The sequence below is a fragment of the Carassius carassius genome, chromosome 42 (assembly GCF_963082965.1).
Source record: "Carassius carassius chromosome 42, fCarCar2.1, whole genome shotgun sequence".
NCBI lineage: Eukaryota > Metazoa > Chordata > Actinopteri > Cypriniformes > Cyprinidae > Carassius > Carassius carassius.
Window position 1 is genome coordinate 21,641,726 of NC_081796.1, and position 21,240 is coordinate 21,662,965.

At 34.8% G+C, this 21,240-nt stretch overlaps 1 protein-coding gene across 3 annotated transcripts in view; it reads right to left on the minus strand.

Annotated features, from left to right (window-relative positions):
- Positions 1-21,240, minus strand: part of LOC132124186 (guanine nucleotide exchange factor VAV3-like) — a 131,739-nt gene that overhangs the window by 26,767 nt on the left and 83,732 nt on the right. For all 3 annotated transcript variants that reach the window (XM_059535081.1, XM_059535079.1, XM_059535082.1), the window contains exons 3-14: positions 9,715-9,773; positions 9,544-9,609; positions 8,091-8,199; positions 7,903-7,995; positions 7,061-7,129; positions 6,863-6,966; positions 6,684-6,783; positions 6,436-6,531; positions 2,509-2,577; positions 1,272-1,358; positions 397-482; positions 121-253 (exon numbers count right to left, since the gene is read on the minus strand). In XM_059535081.1, coding sequence (XP_059391064.1) covers positions 121-253; positions 397-482; positions 1,272-1,358; positions 2,509-2,577; positions 6,436-6,531; positions 6,684-6,783; positions 6,863-6,966; positions 7,061-7,129; positions 7,903-7,995; positions 8,091-8,199; positions 9,544-9,609; positions 9,715-9,773 — 1,071 coding nt within the window. The remainder of the gene's footprint in view (positions 1-120; positions 254-396; positions 483-1,271; positions 1,359-2,508; positions 2,578-6,435; positions 6,532-6,683; positions 6,784-6,862; positions 6,967-7,060; positions 7,130-7,902; positions 7,996-8,090; positions 8,200-9,543; positions 9,610-9,714; positions 9,774-21,240) is intronic.

Sequence of the window (21,240 nt, forward strand, 5' to 3'; positions counted from 1 at the left end):
TGTGAACGGAAGCTTCTCTACTGCAGTAACTGATTATGGCATGACAGCATAACAGCACATTTGCTTTCCTAGGCTTCGGTGCAACGCACTTTGGCGGCAAAAAGGAGACTGGCTGCGCACCTTTCGGTTTTCTCTTTCTGAGGTAGGGTTGTTGGTGATCTTGAAGGAGTGGAGGTCAATCACCTCTTTCATCTCGTAGTTATCTCCTCGTCGTTTGCATACGATCACGGCAGAATCAAACAGGAAGATGTGCCTGCATCAGAAGAAAACCATGGATCAAAAGAGAAAGAGAAAACGCGAGTAGTGCTTGAGGGCTACACCTTCATAACCCTTAGGCTTCAGTAAAGACCTGCGGAGTTTCAGGCTGAGCCGTATTCCATAGTTTAATCATCTCACCTGTCTTGTTTGGCTCGTTTGTCGACTGAAGCTACTCGCACTTCGCTGTCACCTTTTGGTCTCCCATAGTTACGGAGAGACTGATTCTGCAGAACACAAAAAAGGTGCAAACTCAATACAAACATGCTTGTACGCTACAGTACATGTTTCTTTCTTCATAAAACTGTTCAAAGCTTCATACTGTCACTGCTTAACTTCTTTTAACAGTGTTGGGGGAAAACTAACTAAAAGTAGGCATGCAAATCAGTGCATTTCTCAGTAGTCTGACACTATCTTGGGTGTTTTTCAAATAGTTCAGCTTTTCCAGAACAATACAGTAGCATTTTTTTTTCAAGTGTAGCATAAAAAGGAATGCACAGAATTTTAACAGAGCGAGCTGAAGAAATAATAAAATCCACTTCAAATCAAATGTATTTATTAATTTACAATTTATAATTAATAATACAATTTTAAAAATATATATATACTTGATCATTTTATATAATGATAAATCATATTATATATATATATATATATATATATTTCATTATAAATTATAAATAAATTATCAATTGTAAGTAAATACATTTAAAACAATTTATGTGTACTAATAAACAATTTGGACAATATCACAGTGTGAAATAGTATTCTAATTTTTAAAAAGATTAAATCTTAAGGTTCTTAAAATCAATATTTGATAAAAACCTCTAAAATGGAATCTGAATTTACTTACTTATTTAGGGCAAATTAAACAATTTAAGGCTTAAAACAATTCCATTGTAATAAGGGATCTTCATCTGAAGATGTAGCTATATAATTTGTAGTTTGACTACAGTAGCCTCCCCAAAAACTGCTTTTTAAATAGTAGTCTATATGAAAGGTGTGATTTTGCTCACAAGGTTTTCTATAGATTTCTGGTATTGGTCGATGTTTTGTAGAGTCTCGATGTCTCTCTTCACCTCGTTGACATACTGAGCCAGATCCTGTAGAGATGGAAACACAAACAAAACACCATCACATGTAACACGCTGAGACTTTGACCTGAGGAAACATAAGGAAGTCTTTCTATTTGTGCGCTAAAAATAACAATACTTCCTCCCTAGCTTCTTTATCGACAATGTTGGCCCATGTGATGTTTTCAAGGGAGTCATTTCCGTCTAAAAATGTAAAATAAGATTTAGCGTCTGAAAAAAGAAGGCTCACATGAAAAATCTCATTCCAAAACACAGTGCCCGCCATTCCTGTGAGTGGAGTTTAGCGACTGATTTATCATCGCGTATCTAGAATAATCAGAGAGCGGGGGGCTGGATCGCCCACTGCGAGGATCTTTAAAGGGGAGCACTTGAGGAGGTTAACCGCGTTAGCACGATACCCCAATCAATGCTAAGTGGCTAATTTATCCAAATGAAATCATCACAGCCCTCGGTGCAATCTGCACAATCTTCTCAGCTTGATTTGCCTCAATTAGCAGACGGTTACCTGTCAAGATGCATTCGTCAGCGTCTTGATCATGTCTGAGTCAAGAGGGCCACATTGATTTTCAACAAAAGCTTTTCTTACAAAAAAGATAATGCATGCACTTCCCAAACAAACCAAAAGAGAAAGAAATGTGTCACTGTTGTAATTTCAAATTAAACAAGACCTCTTATATCATTCAAGATCGGGGATAAAAAAGGCCTGTGATGACCTTTAATTTGGCCTGCCATGGCTTGCCAAGAGACAAAGGGAAAAAAAAGGGGAAAAAACATTGCATATATATATATATATATATATATATATATATATATATATATATATATATATATATATATATATATATATCAACTGAATATATTTTACTGCAATATAATTGGATTTAATGCAGTATTGCAACATTTCATTTTGGACAATGTCCCTCAATCTTGTTTGATTTCATTTAAAAAATCTGGGTAATTCTGGTATAAATTACACAATCATGGGGAGCTAGAGAGTAGAAAAAAAAGGTCTAGGTGTCAGGCGAAGACTGTAATAGGCCCAATGTGTCATTTTATGGTTCATATGAGCGCTCACACTGGTCCAGACTTTCAGGACCCCTACCCAGAAGTCCCTGCAACATACAGCGTATGAAATAGATATTCAAAACACTCAACTCACCTTCATGGCATCCAGCGCCTGCCGTAAATTACTCTTGTCTGTGGCATCATGGGTGTGTTTCACCAGTTCCTGTTAGGAAGGAAGCGGGATATAAGATGGCTGAGTATTCACAGCCCATGTCTAAGTGTCTCATTATCACCAGATGATGATGAACACAGCAGACAGTCAGATGTACAGGAGCGAAGCCATGCTGGAGGACATCTGTCACTCTCGCACGCTCTCATAACTCCTACTCATCACCGTGTAGATTGTTTACCAACAATTCAGAGAGAAAATGTACATAGAAGTCAACTGAAACACTCTGTGTTTTGAATTAAGATAACACAAGTAACTGTGAGAATGATAATTTGGCTTTTTTCTCTAATTCAGTGAAAGAGAATGGGACTTAAACTTATTATAGATTATATTATTATTATTATAAAATTATAATAATTTATTTTGTCTTAATTTTTATAATTTGTTTTCATATGATCTGAAAAACAAAAATAGCTAAATTATTGCCCTTGCATTTTTTATCATTTATTTGCTACATGAGCAGTACATAAACCTATCAAAAAAATAAATAAATAAATAAAAAATTGATAATAAAATCAAAATAATATATATATCTTCAAAACACTCCTATTATACACTCCCTGGCATAAAATTGCAATTATAGTTGATAGCAAAAACATAAACTAATATTTAAAATGACATCTAATGAATTAATAAATGTACTAAAGTTCTCATTTTTACTTCACAGGTTACATAAAAATAATTATAATTGATTTAGCATGTATATTCATCAGTCCCTACTACAAAAAAAAAAAAAAATACACCCCGAAGGTGGCGCTTATACAATTCAAAGACTAAGGCAAAAAAAAATGCTAATGGGGCAAGCATTAGAATACGATGATAATACAAACATACACCGTGTGTAATGTCCTCCTATCTTTCTCTTTTGGCCTCACAGACACCCACACACCCAATCTGAAATAATATCCCACACTGCATCGCAGGTTCAAGAATTAAAAATGAGAAGCAAAAGGTTTTTGTGGGGTTGAAATTGCCTTCCTGCTCGGGGATGAAGTAAACAAGACATCTGGGCCAGTCTGTAGGATAAGGGAGGGTGCTATGAATGTCCTTTACTCGGGTCTGATGAATGGCTTCCTTTTGGCCTAAGAGATATATTGCCATCCAGCACAAGCCAAATCCCCTGCGTCAGTCAAGCTGAACCTGCGCATTATTATCAGCAGAAAGACGGACATCACCTTATTTTTCATTCTCACTTCATTCTGCCCTCACACAGCGAGAGAGAGAGAGAGAGAGAGAGAGAGAGAGAGAGAGAGAGAAAGGAGGTATGACACTAACACAGAGATTACTGAAGAAATCAAATGCAGCCAATCTCTTATCCAAACGTTTTCAGAATTCCAGGAGAATATCATTCAACGTAAAACTCTCAAGCCAGCATAGCAGTACTGTTGTAATGTCTGGTCCACTTTGTACCTTTTTATATCCAATAACTATACAATTGTTCAAACTCTGGTCAAAATATGTTGCATCACAGCTGCTCCTCATCAACTTCTGGTTGCTTTGTTACTGTCATACTGTATTACCAATTTAAACTGATATTTATCGCCTTAGCTCATAAAATGCATAACTTTACATGTCTGTAACTTTTGCATCCTGATTTATAACCATTACTTGGACAACCCCTTCTTTGTATGTTTACAGTAAAAATATGATTTTCACAATCTGGGCATTCACTATCATTCAAAAGTTTTGGAGTTGGTAAATCTGTTTTAATTATTTTGTAAGAAGTCTCATGTTCACCAAGGCATTTATTTGATCCAAAATACAACTAAAACAGTAATATTTTGAAGTATTAGTACATTTTATAATAACTGTTATTATGTGATAACAAAGCTAAATTTTCAGCATGCAGCCATTACTTTTCAGTGTCACATGAAACTTTCATGGTTATTACCGTGAGCTGTTACTAAACCATTAAAAACACTGCTGTTCATTCAAATTAAACTAAACTAAACTTAAACTAAATGGAAATTAGAAATGTTGCCTTGCATAAATTTAAGTTGAGGCATTAAAATGACTAACTGGAAATAACTGAAAAGCAAAACTACAATCAAAATAAATTAAACATAAATTCATATGAAAAACATTGAAAAACAAAAGCTAATAAAAATGACAAACGTGTATAACAAAATTACTAAAAATGTAAATATGAATTGAAAACAAAGAAAATGGCAAAAAAAAGCTATTTCAAAATATTAATAAAAGCTATAATAAAATAATACTAAAATAACACTGAATCCTTCAGAAATCATTTTAATTGGCTGATGTTGATGATCAGGAAACATTTTTCATTATTATCAATGTTTTAAACAGTCACCTGCTTAACATTTTTGTGGAAACTATTATACTTTTTTTCAGAAACTGTTGAGGAATAATAATAAAAAAAAAAAAGAAAATTTAGTTATTATAGTATTTTAGATTAAGTTATTTTAGATAAATTCCTTTGTAAATTAAGTATTAATTTCTTAACCCCCCAAAAATTACAAATGTAAAAAGAAATAAGTAAATAAATAAATAATAATTTTGCTTAAAATAAAGAATAATTGTTTAAGATTAGTTAATTTAATTATATAAATATTAGAATCTGTCATAATAGATTAGTTATGAATCATAACTCATTATGTAAAGCTGGTTTGCTCTTTCTCTCACTGGCCAAGGCTTCCTCCAGCAGATTAAAGAGCAGAGAAAGACAGTCTGTCGTAAGCTAGCCTACTCTCCATAGGGGCAGCAGACAGACAGGCGTTCTATCTGCACAGCCTGCCTCACACACACTCACACACACACACTCATTCTCTAAACCCACAGCTGCCCAGATCGGCAAGGAGGTGAATTGAGCTGTGGACAGTCTTGCAGACATGCTAAATAGATGCCCACACACACACACACTCACACACAGAAAACACCTTCGCTGTTCTGTCCGCTGAGAGCTGAAAGGTTCCTGCAACAGCAGGAGGATCACTGTGGCTTCAGTCCACACACGCTATGTCCATCTCCTTCTCTATGCTTTCCTATTTCTCTCTCACCTTCCTTCATATTTATTTCTAAAGCCCCTCATAGCTGGGTCATGCAGTAGACCTAACGTGTGATGGACAGAGACACACTTTGAAATATTCATGGCAGTCTGCGTGAGATGTTTGTGGAAAAGGGCCAGATCAAACATACAGGACTGGAAAAGGACGCTGCTTGTCCATTATGTGGATTATACTGCCCCTACTGGATGAATCTGGTATATATTACACAGCCCACTACTATTGGATTTCAAACCTGTATTATGCTGCTTCTATGTGGAAGAGAAAAACACGGAATTCACTGCCTCTAGTGGACATTAGCAGTAAAACATTATTTTAAAACCAACATGAAAGAAGAATTTACTCTATTCCTTATAACCGATTATTGCATAATAGTCAGTGCATATGATTCAGAAAATATTCTTAAACTATACCAAAACATACAAAAATATGAATTATAGCATGTGTCTATATATATATATATAGAGAGAGAGAGAGAGAGAGAGTTTATTAGTTTTGCATTATTATTAATATTATTAGTATGTGTAGAATTTGTTCTGAACCATTACTACATTATTTTGTGTTCTGTATTCATATTAAAATGTGCCACATTATTATATTTTTTTAGGTTAGTTGATGTACTAATGTAACTCTAATTAAAACTGAGAAGAAGAAAAAACGCACACCAAAATTTAATTTGTATATAAAATAAAATCATTATAGGAATATATTGATAAAAACTACAATAGTATATCTTATTCTGAAATAAGACTGCTTTAAAGTATTTAATTAAATGCTCAGGTATAACGTGTTTTATTGTCAGGAATACAGCAAAATGGTTTCAAACCTGTAGAAGCAGATGATACTTCAGAACTCTCTGCATTGGGACCACCAGCAGATCTCTCAGAGTAAACTTCCCATTATTGGCTCGCTTGGAACATAACTGAAATTTAAAAAACACATATGTGACTGTGATATGACTGTTCTGCTAATAAATGAAGAGAGCAAAATGTTAAAATAAAATATTCTGAAATATCATGCACTCTTCTCAACCACCAGGTGGCACTGTCTAACAGCAAATAAATAGAGTCTTACCTCTAACATCTGCCTGACGTCCTCTCTGTTCTTGCAGATGTCATCCAAACATGCAATGGCTATTTCTACTTGACTGCAGTACTTCCCATAAAGGACTAATCTATCACACAGGAAAACAGACACATGTGAGAAGGAGAAAGGTTTTGTTCTTTTAAGAGCTAAAGGGATAAATCAATCACCTTTCTTTGTATTTTATAAAGATCTGATACAGGTTACTGGCATTATGCATGAGCACTGAATCCTGGACTTCCCTCAGAAGACTCATGTGCACTTTCACAAGGTCCTGGTGCAATGCAGAACATTAAAAATATTAGGCGATAAAGACACTGACACACAGATTCAATGGGTTCTATGATAGAGGCAGTTTTGTCACTCACTGGTATATTGACAAACACTTTTTCGATCTCCACTCTGGACAGGGACTGTCCCAGAGGCTTCATAAAGAACTGTGGGTGAAAAAAAAAACTTAAGAAGTTGCTATGGATAAGCTAATGTATTGCAATATGTTAAATCTTTGTGGAATTTTACCTTGGTTTTATGATAGTTATTATGATATAAATGTTCTAGATTCACACTAAGATTTAAAATAAACAAATAAAGTATTATTATTATTATAAATAAAAATGCATAAATAAATACAACAGCAATTGACCATGGTTTTATAATTTTAACTGCAATAGAAATGTATATTCATACCAAGATTGAAAACAAATGTATTAATAATAATAATAATAATAATAATAATTATATATATATATATATATATATATATATATATATATATATATATATATATATATATATACATATATATTTATTATTATTATTATTATTATTATTATTTTTACAATTTCTAAATGTGTTTAGGATGCTTTTTATATCATTTTCAAAACCATACATTATTTTCTGATTTTTTTGTCATTGTAATTTCTTTAATTTGATGATAATGTTGGCTTACAATCTTATTATCAGAGGGCATATGTAACAATAACGGGTATTCTATGGTATTTATATGTTATTTTGCCAGCAGCCATGGTATCTTGGTAAAATATTGTACAGTAAGTTACTTCTAAACATGGTAAAAAGATTCATCCATGGTTTTACCTGTGGTTACTATGGTCTTTATACAAATGATGTGTTCCATTACATCTAGCACACACTTGACAGATTTCACACAATGCATTAAAGGACTGACTGTGCAGTTCTAAAGAGGCCTCACTTTCTCGATGGAGTCCAGCGTCTCTGTGTATTTCTCCTCGGTCTGTTTGATTTCCATCAGACAACAGCTTCGGATGTCCGTCTCGGCCTGTTTCTGTAATCACAGCAGCAAGAGAGTGTGAAACAGAGGACATTTTATGACTTGCACCCCAAACCATGTTTATACATAAAGCATTTCAGTGAACTCACCTGCGGTTGTACCAGCTCGACCTTCATCAGGTCTTCATACACCTCTCCTCCCTCATCATCATCGTACACACAGTCATAGAGATCTTCCTCATCTTCAACGCCGTTCTCACTGAGACACACAGAGCTTTTTAGTGCTTCTCCAAAGGTTTTAGTTTAGTATGTAAACTTTTTGGTTCCAAACCAAAGATACAGTCAGATACAGTTAGTTTACAGTAAACAGAGAGAAATAGATGGATGATGGAACACACACACAAAAAACCCTAGGAGGACAGCAAGATGTGTTCAAATGCTTCAGCATATCTGATAAACTGGAGGAAAAGACCTCTTCTAGAAAATTGCTCATTAGGGGTTTTAAAACGATAATGTTTCTGTCTTCTAAACTAAACACACGGTTTTCTGCTACAGCAAAAGCAAGAGCCAAGAGACATTCTAGCTGAGTCAGGCCTAAAAATCATTCAGATATGTTCACCAGATGAAAGCAAAAGAGTAAGACGGAGAGACAAACTGTGTTGAGCTCTTTTCTAACCATGTCTCTTAGTTTGAATCTATTACGAAATGCCATCGGGGAAAAAAAAATCTCTCTTTGGCAGGGACAAAATCATACTGGCACATCACCCTCCAGGGAAAACACTCAACAAACACATTTCATATGAACAAACCAACACATATGCGTGTGTGTGTGTGTGTGTGTGTGTGTGTGTGTGTGGCTAAGAAGTAGATGTGATGAGGTCGAACCAAAACAGTGACAGCAACATCAATATTTGCTTAGCATAATATCAAATCCTCAAGCATGTCATATGAGGAGAACAGACATTTGTGCTGATGCTACTGTTGGCCTACTCAACAGCTTTATTCAAATCGAATTCGCTTTTTTATATCTCCATTTGATCTCCGTTTACCTTCACTGCTGTTTAGGCGAAACAACTGAGACATTAACCCCTGGTTTCACAAACAAGTGTAAGTCTGAGCACTTTTAACTGAAAGAAACTTGCACTGACCGATCTTTGTTTTGTCTCAAGATGCACACCAGTAATGTTTTTTCTAAGGCATGTTAATAAAAATGACTTAAATGTCCTAATTGAACTATGGCCTAATCCTGGCTTAGTCTAAGCCCTGTCTGTGAAACCGGACCTAAAGAGATCTGAAATGTCTTTCCTATGGGTGTGTGTTTCTACATTCAGGTCAGTTTCCTTTTATGGGAGGTGTGGCAACTGTGATCTCATATGACAGTCTTTTTCAACATTCTATCATATAAACACTGTTAAAAGTTAGTACATTTTGGTGCATCATCTCACGATAAATTAATAAATATTAATACGCTAAGCAAAACATCATCCTAAGCACTCCTATGTGCCCCAGTCTGAGGTTCCTATATCTAACAGAGAGTGTAAAGTTAACCAAAGGTTAAAATATCAGGAAGAAGAGAAACACTGTCAGCAGAAAACGGACTCACTCTATCAGATCCTCTAGGTGGTTATAAATGTCTTCATCGTCAACACTCTCTTCTGTGGGAAACGACCTAGAATAGAGCAAGAGAGAGAGGCAGAGAGGGATAAAATATGAATTTTGAATCTTCTTCACTCTTCAAATAGTTAGAATTATTCATTTATTCTTTTTCAAATACCTTATTCCAGTCTGCTGTGCAATGTGTGTATGAGAGAGTTTGGACAATGTGTCCATAACCTAAGAGGAAAAGACAAGAAAAATAATCATTATTTGTTAATTAAGGGACAGTATACATTCAGACAGTTAGTATTGTTAAATACACTACTATATAAATGGACATGAAATATTGATTAGGGATGAAAATATATTACATAAGAAGAAAGAGATAACATGAAACTACCACAGATATGGGACAGTAATCAATTATACAGTTTACCGGTCATCATACAAAATTATTTGACCACCAAATTTCAACATTTGCAGAATTAAGCCATGTAAAAAAATTATGTTCTCTATATATAACACAAACATGGTCATTTATATGCACTTACATATAAATAGGCTTATTTTTTATTATAAAATACCCATCAAGTACTATTATATAATGAAATATGTTTGTAAATGTTAAAGGTGAAATATATGATAGTGTGACCTAGAAAGATTAAACTCGATCATCTTCAAGTTAGAAAAAAAACTGCACTGCAACATTGGTACCAGCAGGGGTAAGTGTGCACCAACATTTCATTGTCAGCCTCTGACACGAAAGAATGAAATGTATTATTTGTGCTCTATATAACCACTAAGAGTGTTCACGCTAATGAGCAGCTCTTTATAACAACATATCAAAGGCAGAAACGATCAGCTTAATGCAAACAAGACACAAACCTGGTCAAGTGAATATATGCACAATTACAACACAGTCAAAAAATGACCAATTAACACTTAAATAAGTGCCTTTTTATATTGCCCAGTGTTCAGCTGTATTCAGATTTGCATATCTATGATGAGCACATGGGTAATTTGAGCATTCGAACTCATGGTGCCTGGGGAAAATATGCGCAGAAATCAATTGCAATCACACCAGCTTAGCTGAACTCTGCTTTGTGCACGGCAACTGAATTACATTATGAATACAGAGTGTAAAGACGAGCACGGAACCGTCAGTCTCTGCATGATACTCTGACCATTTTTCTAAAAGAAAGAAAGAGAAAGATGCTCATCCTGTCTTTATAGATTCAGTCTTACAGAGAGATCCAATACATCTGACCTTATATGCAACCAGCCTGACATGTCAAGGGGAAATAATTTATCATAATCCACTGCAATGTTGAAGAACCAGTCAGAATGGCCTTTTGTGAACAAATGTGTACATTTTCAACCTGAAAACCTTCACTTTAAGGACTTTAAGGTGCATGTCCAAATAAATGCACTAAATGGTGCTATCAATGAACCTTTAGGATATTCAAAAGAAGAAGACACCCAAAAATGACAATTTGCTGAAAATGATCTCACTAAAAAATGTTGCATTACATCACTTGCTCACCAATGGATCCTCTGCAGTGAATGGGTGCCGTCAGCTGATAGTCCAAACACCTGATAGAAACATCACAATAATCCACAAGTAATACACACTAGTCCTTAAAACCAGAAGCAACAGTTTAAAAGTTAAAACACCTTAATGATGGATTTGTTTATTAGAAAAAAAACTTTTTACTTCACAAAACATAAATTAATGCACTGGAGTCATGTGATTACTTGTGGATTACTTGTGGATTATTGTGATGTTTTTACCAGCTGTTTGGACTCTCATTCTGACGGCACCCATTCACTGCAAAGGATCTATTTTTAGGCAAGTTATGTAATGCTACGTTTATACAAATCTGTCTCGACAAAGAAACAAACTCTGAATCTAAATCTTGGATCATCATCTAAATCTTCAACAATGTTTACGCTGTTCTTTTGCATTCAATGAAGTCTAATGGTGACCAGGAGCTTTCAAGCTTCAAAATTGACAAAAAGTATCACAAAACCACTTTAAAAGTAGTTTATATGACTAATACACTACTTTTAAAGTCTTCTGAAATTATACAGTAGCTTTTAAGCCGCATGGACTACTTTTATGGTTTTTATTGGTGCTTTCTTGTTATTTTTGCCCCTGGTACATTCAGTTTCATTATATGTAAAAGAGCAGCACAAACATTCCTTCGAACATTTCTTTTTGTGTTTTACAAAAAAAGAAAAGCAACCAGGTCCAGAACAAGATCAAGATCAAAAATCTAAAACTCTTTCTGCCACCTCACGGAATATAAAATGGTCTATCTGTTGCGTTTGGGAAATCTCAACTGGGATTTCCACTCTTCCACCCTCATATCAGTACATTGCTATATTGTATCACTTACGCTTCAAAAAAAGAAAATTCCACGATTTGTATTCGGGCCTATCACAGAACGTTCCATTTGGTTTGGCAGTAAACACCCTGTAAATTAAGTGTTAGGCTTTTCACAAATACTGGATGCAGACACATCAGCACTGAAAGAAGACACGCATGCAAACACAGGAAATTATAATAAAGTTAAAAGAGATGAATGGTTTGTCTGGCTTCCTGTTCAGGTGAGGAGCTGCACACTACGGCTAAAACAAACTAAGAAAATCTCAAATGTTGGTGCAAGTGTTCATTCTGCATAACAAGCATAACAACCTTTCATTGTGTTTCTCATTAAAACTGGCACAACACAGAACAGGAAGACCAAAAATGGAGCTGAAGCAATTTATGCAATGGTTACTTTCACTTTCAAGAGGTAATAGACCATCAGGCCATCTCTCGTCATTGTAGAAAAATATGACACAAAATTTAAACCATTTTTAGCGTGCTAGGGAAAATTTGAGCTGAATGTCATTCTACATTTAGAAAAGGGAAGATGCATTGAGATGGACGGACCATCAAAATAGAACAACTGGAAAAGATTTATAAAACAGAGAGAGAAAGCCCCTTTATTTCCAGGATCTGATTGCATCTGTAAAGGCTTACATAACATGGTGAAAAGAGGAAAGGGTGGAAGCGTCTCTAACAGGTGGTGTGCTTCAAAGACCCCCTGTAAACTCAGCAGAAGTGAACCTCAGACTGTTTCCTGAGGATTCCAATAACTGTGGGAACCTTCCTCTATACGAATATTTAAGGGGTTGTCTCTGAAAAGAATCTCTCGGTTTCTTTTAAATGTAAACAGAGCTGAAAGTTTCCAGGTTGGTTTGTAGATGCAAATTCACTGCAGTGACTGAAATAAGATTTCGGTATGACTCTTAAGTGTGCCGAGTCTGTTGGAGTCTAGTTTTATAATCTAAAAACAACATTGTGGCTTTCCTCCTATTTAGAATTCAGCACAAAGATTTCAAGAGAACAGAGAAATGACAGAGAGAAAAAAAAAAGATTTAGACATTTTTCACAGTTTTAATCAGAACACAACTAAAGTTAATATAAAAACCTATGGGTCTTAAAATAAAATAAAATAATATAATATAATATAATATAATATAATATAATATAATATAATATAATATAATATAATATAATATAATATAATATAATATATAAATTAAAAAAAATGTTTTAATTATATACACACACACACATAATTTTTTAAGTCCTATAAATGTTTAAAAATGTTTAAATGAAATATTAAAGGAAGAAGAGAATGTATGAATGGATGTTTACAGGCTACTTACTTAACAAATGGATATGAAATATTGATTAGATTAGATTAGATTAGAATATTTATACTACATGAAAAGAAAGAGAGAAAGAGACAACATGAAACTGGGTCGATTATCAGTTATACCGTTTAGCAGTCATTAGACAAAAACAGATTTAGTCAGTAGCAGTATTCACCACTGAAGTCCTCAAATCGTCTCTTAATATTAAATTGTTTTCCTCCCAATTTTTTTTATTTAAATACATGCATTATCAGGCATTGTGAACAAACAAATCAGTCGGACAGTCAGTGGAAAATCTGCCTCACAATGCTAGATTTCCTGACGTCAGCTAAACTAAGTGGGCTGCAAGTTGAAGTTCAAATAATTAACACACTTCAAGGAACAGCAGTCTCCGCTGTTGACACACAGGCTCCAGGTCCGGAGAGATTTAATTTTATTGATGTCTATAAACACCATCTGATTAAAACAGATAAGTCAGCCTCTAGTCAGTGAAAGGAGGTGCTTAATCTTTAGAAAATGTGGACTGTCAACATCAGACGGTTAAACTAAATGTTATATTATTATATTAAGACATTATTTGGGACATGTCTAAACACAGTTTGATTTGAGTGGCTTATTTTCTAGCAATAAAGCTATAGGGTGTGTAGCTATAACTGGATTTTTCATTTTAGGTCATTTAAAAAGCAAATTATACACTATTAGTGAAAAGTCCCATCTCCCATCTATCATCAAACTGCAAGAGCATGTTTCCTGTCTGTCTCTTTTCTTGTCTTTATCGGTCTCAATCTATTCCCTGCACTTTAATGTCTCAAGTACAGAGCATGACACAGATAAACTAATCACTGTTTGGCATCAACAGTCCACGTACAAGGTCACTGGAAAGAGCCATTCAAATACACTTGCAAAGGTGCAGATGTACACACACAGACACGCACAGACTCACAGATACAAATCGTTTCGGATTTACTGGACAGCCAATTATTATGCAAATATTAGAAAAGTTCTGACTCCTACTTAAAGCTACGTAAAGCATAAGAAGCATCCACACATGGGGATCCACGGAGTGAGAAACAGACAGTGGGAGGAAAATTCTGATAATTTAGCTCTAGTTCTGTCCAGATGTTCAGTACAACGGAAGAGTCAGACAATTAATATACAAAAATTAAGTAGCAAACAGCAAAACAGATACAAAATATTTGCAATAAATTAAAGACTAAAAGTATCCTTCACTGTGGATCCTCTGTCTGTTTACAGTATTTTGCGGTACTCTGTGTACAGTAGTTTTATGGTTATTCATTTACAGAATGCATTTGCATGTGTATAATGTTTTTATAACTCGTGGCCTCTTGGAATTAAAAGAGATGGGAATGAGAATTTTGAACTGACCTGTATGAAATTTGTTATTTTTTTCAAAATTCAGTTTTATTTTCTTCCAAATTCCAAGTTTCTGCATTCCTTTATTTCCATTTTAGTATTTCTGGACTTAATCAATGCAATGGACGTAATCAAAAAGCATGTATAATTAATTTAAATTATGAAATTTTTACAAAATTTGTTATCAGAAACTGTGATAATCTCATGAAGGCATGAAACATACATTTTTTTATTTAATTCAATTCAATTGTGATTTTTATCCACAATTCCTTCCTCATTTTCCACATTGTGGAAATCATAGGGCCTTACACTGTGTATCGTTCAAATTCACTACATTGTTTTGGATAAAAGCATTTGCCTAATGCATAAACATAAATGTTTATTATATTTAAGTATTCACTAGTTCATGTCCTGTGGTGTGACAAATTAAACAGGAAATAGAAATATTCCATGTAGTCTCTCATTTAATATCAGGTTAAAAAAAAGAAAAGAAAAGAAAAGAAAAAAGAAAAACAAATTAGCAAAATGATATTGCATAGTTTAAAGTGCAAGTAATAGCATGTCACATAGAAATTTTAAAAATACATATTTTATTCTACTCAAATGCATGACCCAAATACACATATCATGTCTAAAGTCAACAGAATCAGAGCTTTATTCTACTCCAGAAATGAAGGTTTTGCAATGATTGTGATTTTACAGAAGCTTTAAAGCAATGTTTCTCAACTCCAGTCCTCAGGACTTACATGCCAGAATTTTTCAGTTTTCCTCATCGATATCTACCACAACCAGTTTCTACATTTACATTACTACAAGACAACACATCTGTTTTCATCCAGTCCAACAATCATACCTCAACCAATAACCAATACCATGCTCACTGCATACTGATTCAGTGTAAAGTCATGCATTAAAATAATGCAGAATTGAGCTTTTATTTCAGACTTAAACATCTTAATGCTTGTATATATTATGCTAAATGCTTCAGCCATTTCACAATTGTCTAGTCTTTCACATAAAACACAGGTAAGTATACATACTCTGAATATTTAAAACTAGTCTCAAAAACCTACATCAATTTGATTGTAAAAAAAAATATATATATAATAATAAAATGGTGCAGTAAAAAAAATTCAATTCCCTGATGATATTCTCCATAATAACACTGTACTATACTTTAACATTCAGTAAGAGTGAATGTTTAATAATGAGCCTCAATCAGATGTTAAAGTCCCCCAGCAGCCTTTGTGGTCTATTTCTGTGTCTCTGTTTAAAAGCAGACAAGCATAGTTTCATATAGACTCTCTCCCTCTTTGCGGTTTTCCTGAGGTCACGTTCCTGAGGTGTTCCTTACTTTTAGATTCCAGATCAGTGAATATACTGTAGATCACTGGAGCTCAATATAATGACATCCAGAGATCTCAGAGGACCGCTGACTGACACTGCTATGAAAGCTGTATAATGGGTCCTATGACAGACAATGTGATATATAACATGACATTAAAATTATTTTTTAATCCAGTTACCTTTTTTTTATGAAGATTCATTATTCATTTTACTCATCTGTGCTTTCATGGCTGCACCATAATTAAAGCAGAGCTCAGTGACAGTACATCACTGCCTTATAAATAAATCCACAGCAAGTGAAAGCAGAATACACTTACAGATGTTTTAACCTGAGGAATGACATGACCAGCCAGAATGAGGGATCTGTGATGACTGAAAAGTAACGGCTGTAATTTGTATATTTAAAAGCATTTATTTGTTTGAGTCCATTTATAGATCTTCAGGCCATAAACAGAGAGTCATCTTTCTTCAGTGCTTGTTGTCCACGGCCCTCAAAGACTGTTTCAGGCTCCCTTCAGTTCTTAGAAAATGTATGCGATTTCAACAAAAGAGCTCATCTTAGTGGAATAATAAAGTAGAAATAACATTAACACTTAGTGAATGGGTGCCATCAGAACGAGAGTCTAAACAGCCAATAAAAGCATCACAATAACCTTGTGAAGCAAAAAGTGGCATGTTTGTAAAACCAAACTCATCATTAAGACACTTTAATTTTAAACCATGGCTTCTGACTAAAATGCAAGTGTCCAAAAATAACATTGCTTTCTCTAATGGAAAAAAAAATCATCTTGTTTGGATCAGAGTTGAAATATGCACAGATCAAGCATTGTTTACAAGTGAAAACAGTTCTATACAAATATGATGGGTTTTGATGTGAGAGGACAACATGGCAATGGACTTTTTCACTGAAGGAAGATGTTTGTGTTACGTTCATGGATTTCTGTTCCCTTATTTGGTCACCTTCCTTTTCTTGTTTTGGTTAATTGATTATTCCCCACCTGTCTCCAGTTCCCTCATTCCTCCTGTGTGTTTAAATACCCGGTCTGTTCAGTTCTCCCTCGTCCGTGATTGTATACTGCTGTATCTGTAACTTAACCTATTGTCTATGTTAAAGCTGTTATTTGTATGTTAACGAGATATTGTATTGTGAGTGTAGTATATTGTCTGTATTCTCCTTCTATCGTCAGTAAACTCCTCGTTTGATCCCGATCCTCCTCAAGCTCTTTGTCTTTCGTTTAGCATACACCCCTTATTTGTTACAGTTTGTATGTTACTGTGATGTTTTTTATAAGCTGTTTATACAATAATTCTGATGGCACCCATTGACTGCATCCATTGAGCAAGTGATAATACTAAATTTCTCCAAATCTGTTTCGATAAATAAACTCATCTACATCTTGAATGTCCTAAGAGTGTGTAGATTTTTCAGCACCTTTTTGGGTGATCTATTCCTTTAAGATTCATCGTATTATATAACGTTTTGTTCCACAGAAGAAATAAAAACGTTTGGCTTTTTCACACTGTTTCAATTCCCAGCAGCTCATCTGAACATCTGCAGATCAATTCCTAAGCAGGACAAAAAAAAAACCTTCATGAACAGAATGAAATTTACTTTCTGACCTTTGACTGTTTGCAACAACACAATTTCTGGCCAGTTCATACTAATATCTGTGCCAATGTACTATGAGGTGAAAACAACACTGTACGGACAGAACCCGTTCTCATGTGAAAACATATTTACAACAAGTCCTGAGTAATATTTTGCTGAAAACCGCACGACTAACACTGATCTGAGCCAGGTGGATCTCACTCGAGAGGAAACAGCTGCTATTATGACTTATGATCTCAGCTCATTGATGTACTTCTTTTTATGAAAAATTAGCATTTCCGTGTAATGTGAATCAGGTTTAAACAGTATGTTATTTCAGACATCACATGTTGGTTATAATAGGGAACTTCACGAGCCCAAGATCTTTATCACAATATGAAAATGATAACTTAGCAACAGTATTTCTCAGTGTTTCACAACCAGCTGATACTCCTCTGTAATTCCTCAACCGTGAAGGAAGCACACAGATTCTCCCACACTCATACACCGCCCACACATCCGAGAGGATTAGTTCTCCTGTGCCCTGAGAGCCAGCATCATTCAGCTTCGACAAAAATAGGAACGTTATTTAAAATATGTAAAGCAAGTGGAATTTCAACTGAATGTCACCTGATGACGAGATGGAATCAAAAGAGTTGGCGTATAACCTGTCGCTTCTGCATTGATGACATCACTGCGCTTTCAATGAAAATGACGCACATTCGTTTCTTCAGACAGCATGAACCCTGAATTACTGGTCCATTGTTGACTGACAGCTAAGAACTAGTTTACAAGTCAGTAAAATGTGTATCCGTATTTATTGCATTGCTTTTTTCTAGGGTTGAAGGAAATGTCTGTAAATGTAATCCGTTGAGATTATATCAATATTCGGAGCCCTTAAACGAAAGTATTGCAAAGCATACTACATGTTTTCAAGGCTTTATTAAGCAATATCACATGCATGTAACAGAATCTGTGATAAACAACATGAAGGCGAGTGTGATATTCCTTTTAAAATTGACAAATTTATATTTTACACACTATATTTGTCTGTTTTAAGTAAATGATTCAACTGAATGATATTGAAATAAATGAACTGGTTCGGTTGAATAAATGATTTAGAGACTTGTTTCACTCCTGCATCCTGAATGTATCAGCAAATTTAAACAAACCATTTGAATGAATGATTCAATGACTAATTTCTGACTTGAATGAATCAGCATTTTTGAACGAATGTGCTGAATGAATGTTTCAGTGACTCCTTCATAACTAGCTAATCCTGAATGAACCAGTGTTTTGAACGAATTAATGATTCAGTGAGTTGCTCATAATGACTTGCCACCACGTAATGGTGTGTGAATGTAACCAGAAAGATGATTTTACTATATTTTATTGTAATAAAATCAACACACTGTCTTATTCAGTATCCTCAAGACATAAACAATAGTGTGGCTGTTCTTTCTGTGACGTTTTTATGATGAAGTTGCACTAAATTTCTGTGCGTTCTGTGGCCTCAAACCAGTTCCTAAAAAAATCTGTTCCTGGCTGCATTTCAGTCAAGTACTTAGAACCTCATGAAAGTTTTATTGGAGGACTCTTTAAAATCATCTTTTCTAAAGCACACAGCTTTGTGCTTCACTGGAGCTGATGGGATCCAAACAGATGGCTTGGGGGTGTGCTGAAAAAGACAAAATCTCAGCAAACAAAAATATCTCTAATTGGCTTTAAAAATGCCATCTTCGGTATAAAGCCTGGCAATGCTATGCTTGCAAGGATCGAACAGCTCATGACGGCTCCAATCACAATTCGGCTTTTGTGTTTCGTACCAAGCGCCCACTACAGACTGAAAAAAAAAAATCAGTCTTTCCAGCCCACTTTGAAGAGATATGCAGCTTGAACATGATGTGTAAATAGGACACTAAGATGGTACAAAGTGGTTGATGCTTGCAGATCTCTACACAGGACCCTCAGCGGTTATGATGAGAGCATTAGACGTGCTCTGCAAAAAGCTATAATCATCTATAATGGCGCTGACCACAGCAAGGAAATCTGCACACTACAACACACACCTGCCTTTCATCTTCTCAGTGAGAAACATTTGAGGGAAAGCAAGCAGCTTTAGCAGTGGTTCTGATTTTCAGGATTTTCAGGAACATTAATTAAGATGTTCTTCTTGAAGTACAGTATCATTTGCCACAATCCTGATATTTTTTTCTCAGAAACTGAGTAAAAAGAAAAGAAAAGTCATAACTGTGAGATTAAAAGTCGCAATTACTTTTTTCTTATTCCATGGAAGAAAAAAAAACTGAATTAAGAGATGTAAACTGAGAAACTGAAACTGAGTTCTTAGAAAAAAACATTGTAGGGCGTAAACTTGAAATTCTGAGAAAAAAAAGTCATAATTATAAGATAAAAAGTTGCAATTACCTTTTTTTATTTTATATTCCACTATGAAAAAATATAATTGTGAATTATAAACTCAGAATTATAAGACGTAAACTCTGAATTGTGAGAAAAAAAGTCAGAATTTAAACTTGCAACTCTGTATATATCTTGCGTTTTTTTGTTTTTGTTTTCTCAGAATCGCAACAGTCAGAATTGTAAAATAAAAAGTAACTATAATTTTTTAATTAGTTTTTTAGTGGCGGAAACAGGCTTCCATAAAATTGTGAAATATTAAGTGAAACATATATTTTCATTACATTAAAGGTAGTAACCTAGTCTTTATTTTTCAAGAGCCATTTTCACCTAGTGACAGCATAGTAGATTGGTCTCAGGAAGGGTTTAGTGTTTAAACCCCCCCTCCCCCTCCCCCTCCATCATGAGTCCACCACAGGAAACATGAGTAAGCTCACAACTCAACCTTCAGGGAACGCCACGTAATAAGAGGTCGACGAGTTAGGAAAGAGGAAGTGTGAATGCTTTCCAGCAGTTTGCAGCTCTGTGCTCAGGGTCATGTGACTCTGTGACTGGGGTTAGACAGCCAAGCAGACAGAGACAGACAGACAGACAGAGAGACAGCCACACAACCAGGAGCTCAGCTTCTGCCAGAGGCCCGATGAAACCACAGCATGTATTTGTGGACTCATGTCATTTAAATCTTCTGCACACATAAATACGCACACGGGAGCATATATAATTATATACATGCATGTGTGTACATTTATAGGAATGTGCACAGTATTTGCTACTTACAACAAATATACTTAGAAACACATATCACACTGTGACAGCAGTTTCCTGTTCAAAAGCACTAACTCTAAGCACTAAATACCCTAAGTAATAAACTTCAATTAATTGTAATAATTAATTAATTTAAAAAATGTAATTTAATTAAAAAAAAAAGATTTTTATGTATACATATATTTGTATATTAAAAGTGCAAACACACACACGTTTCCACATATATCTGAATTTGATTCCACTTTCATATATTCCCAGTGGGCTCCCTATACAATAGAATTTGTGCTGCTAGAATTGGTCTCTCCTTTGCATAGTTTAGCCAGAGTGTGGAGATCATCAATGCATGTCTTTCTAAAGATTATCAGGGAGACTTAGAGCACTTGACACACAACTCCTCATATAGTGTCTGTGTGTGTGGTGTTTTCTCCTTTGGAGAGCCCAGCAGTTTACATCACTGCGTAATCTTGACTAACAGTAGATGTCAGATGCTGTTCCTCTCAAAGA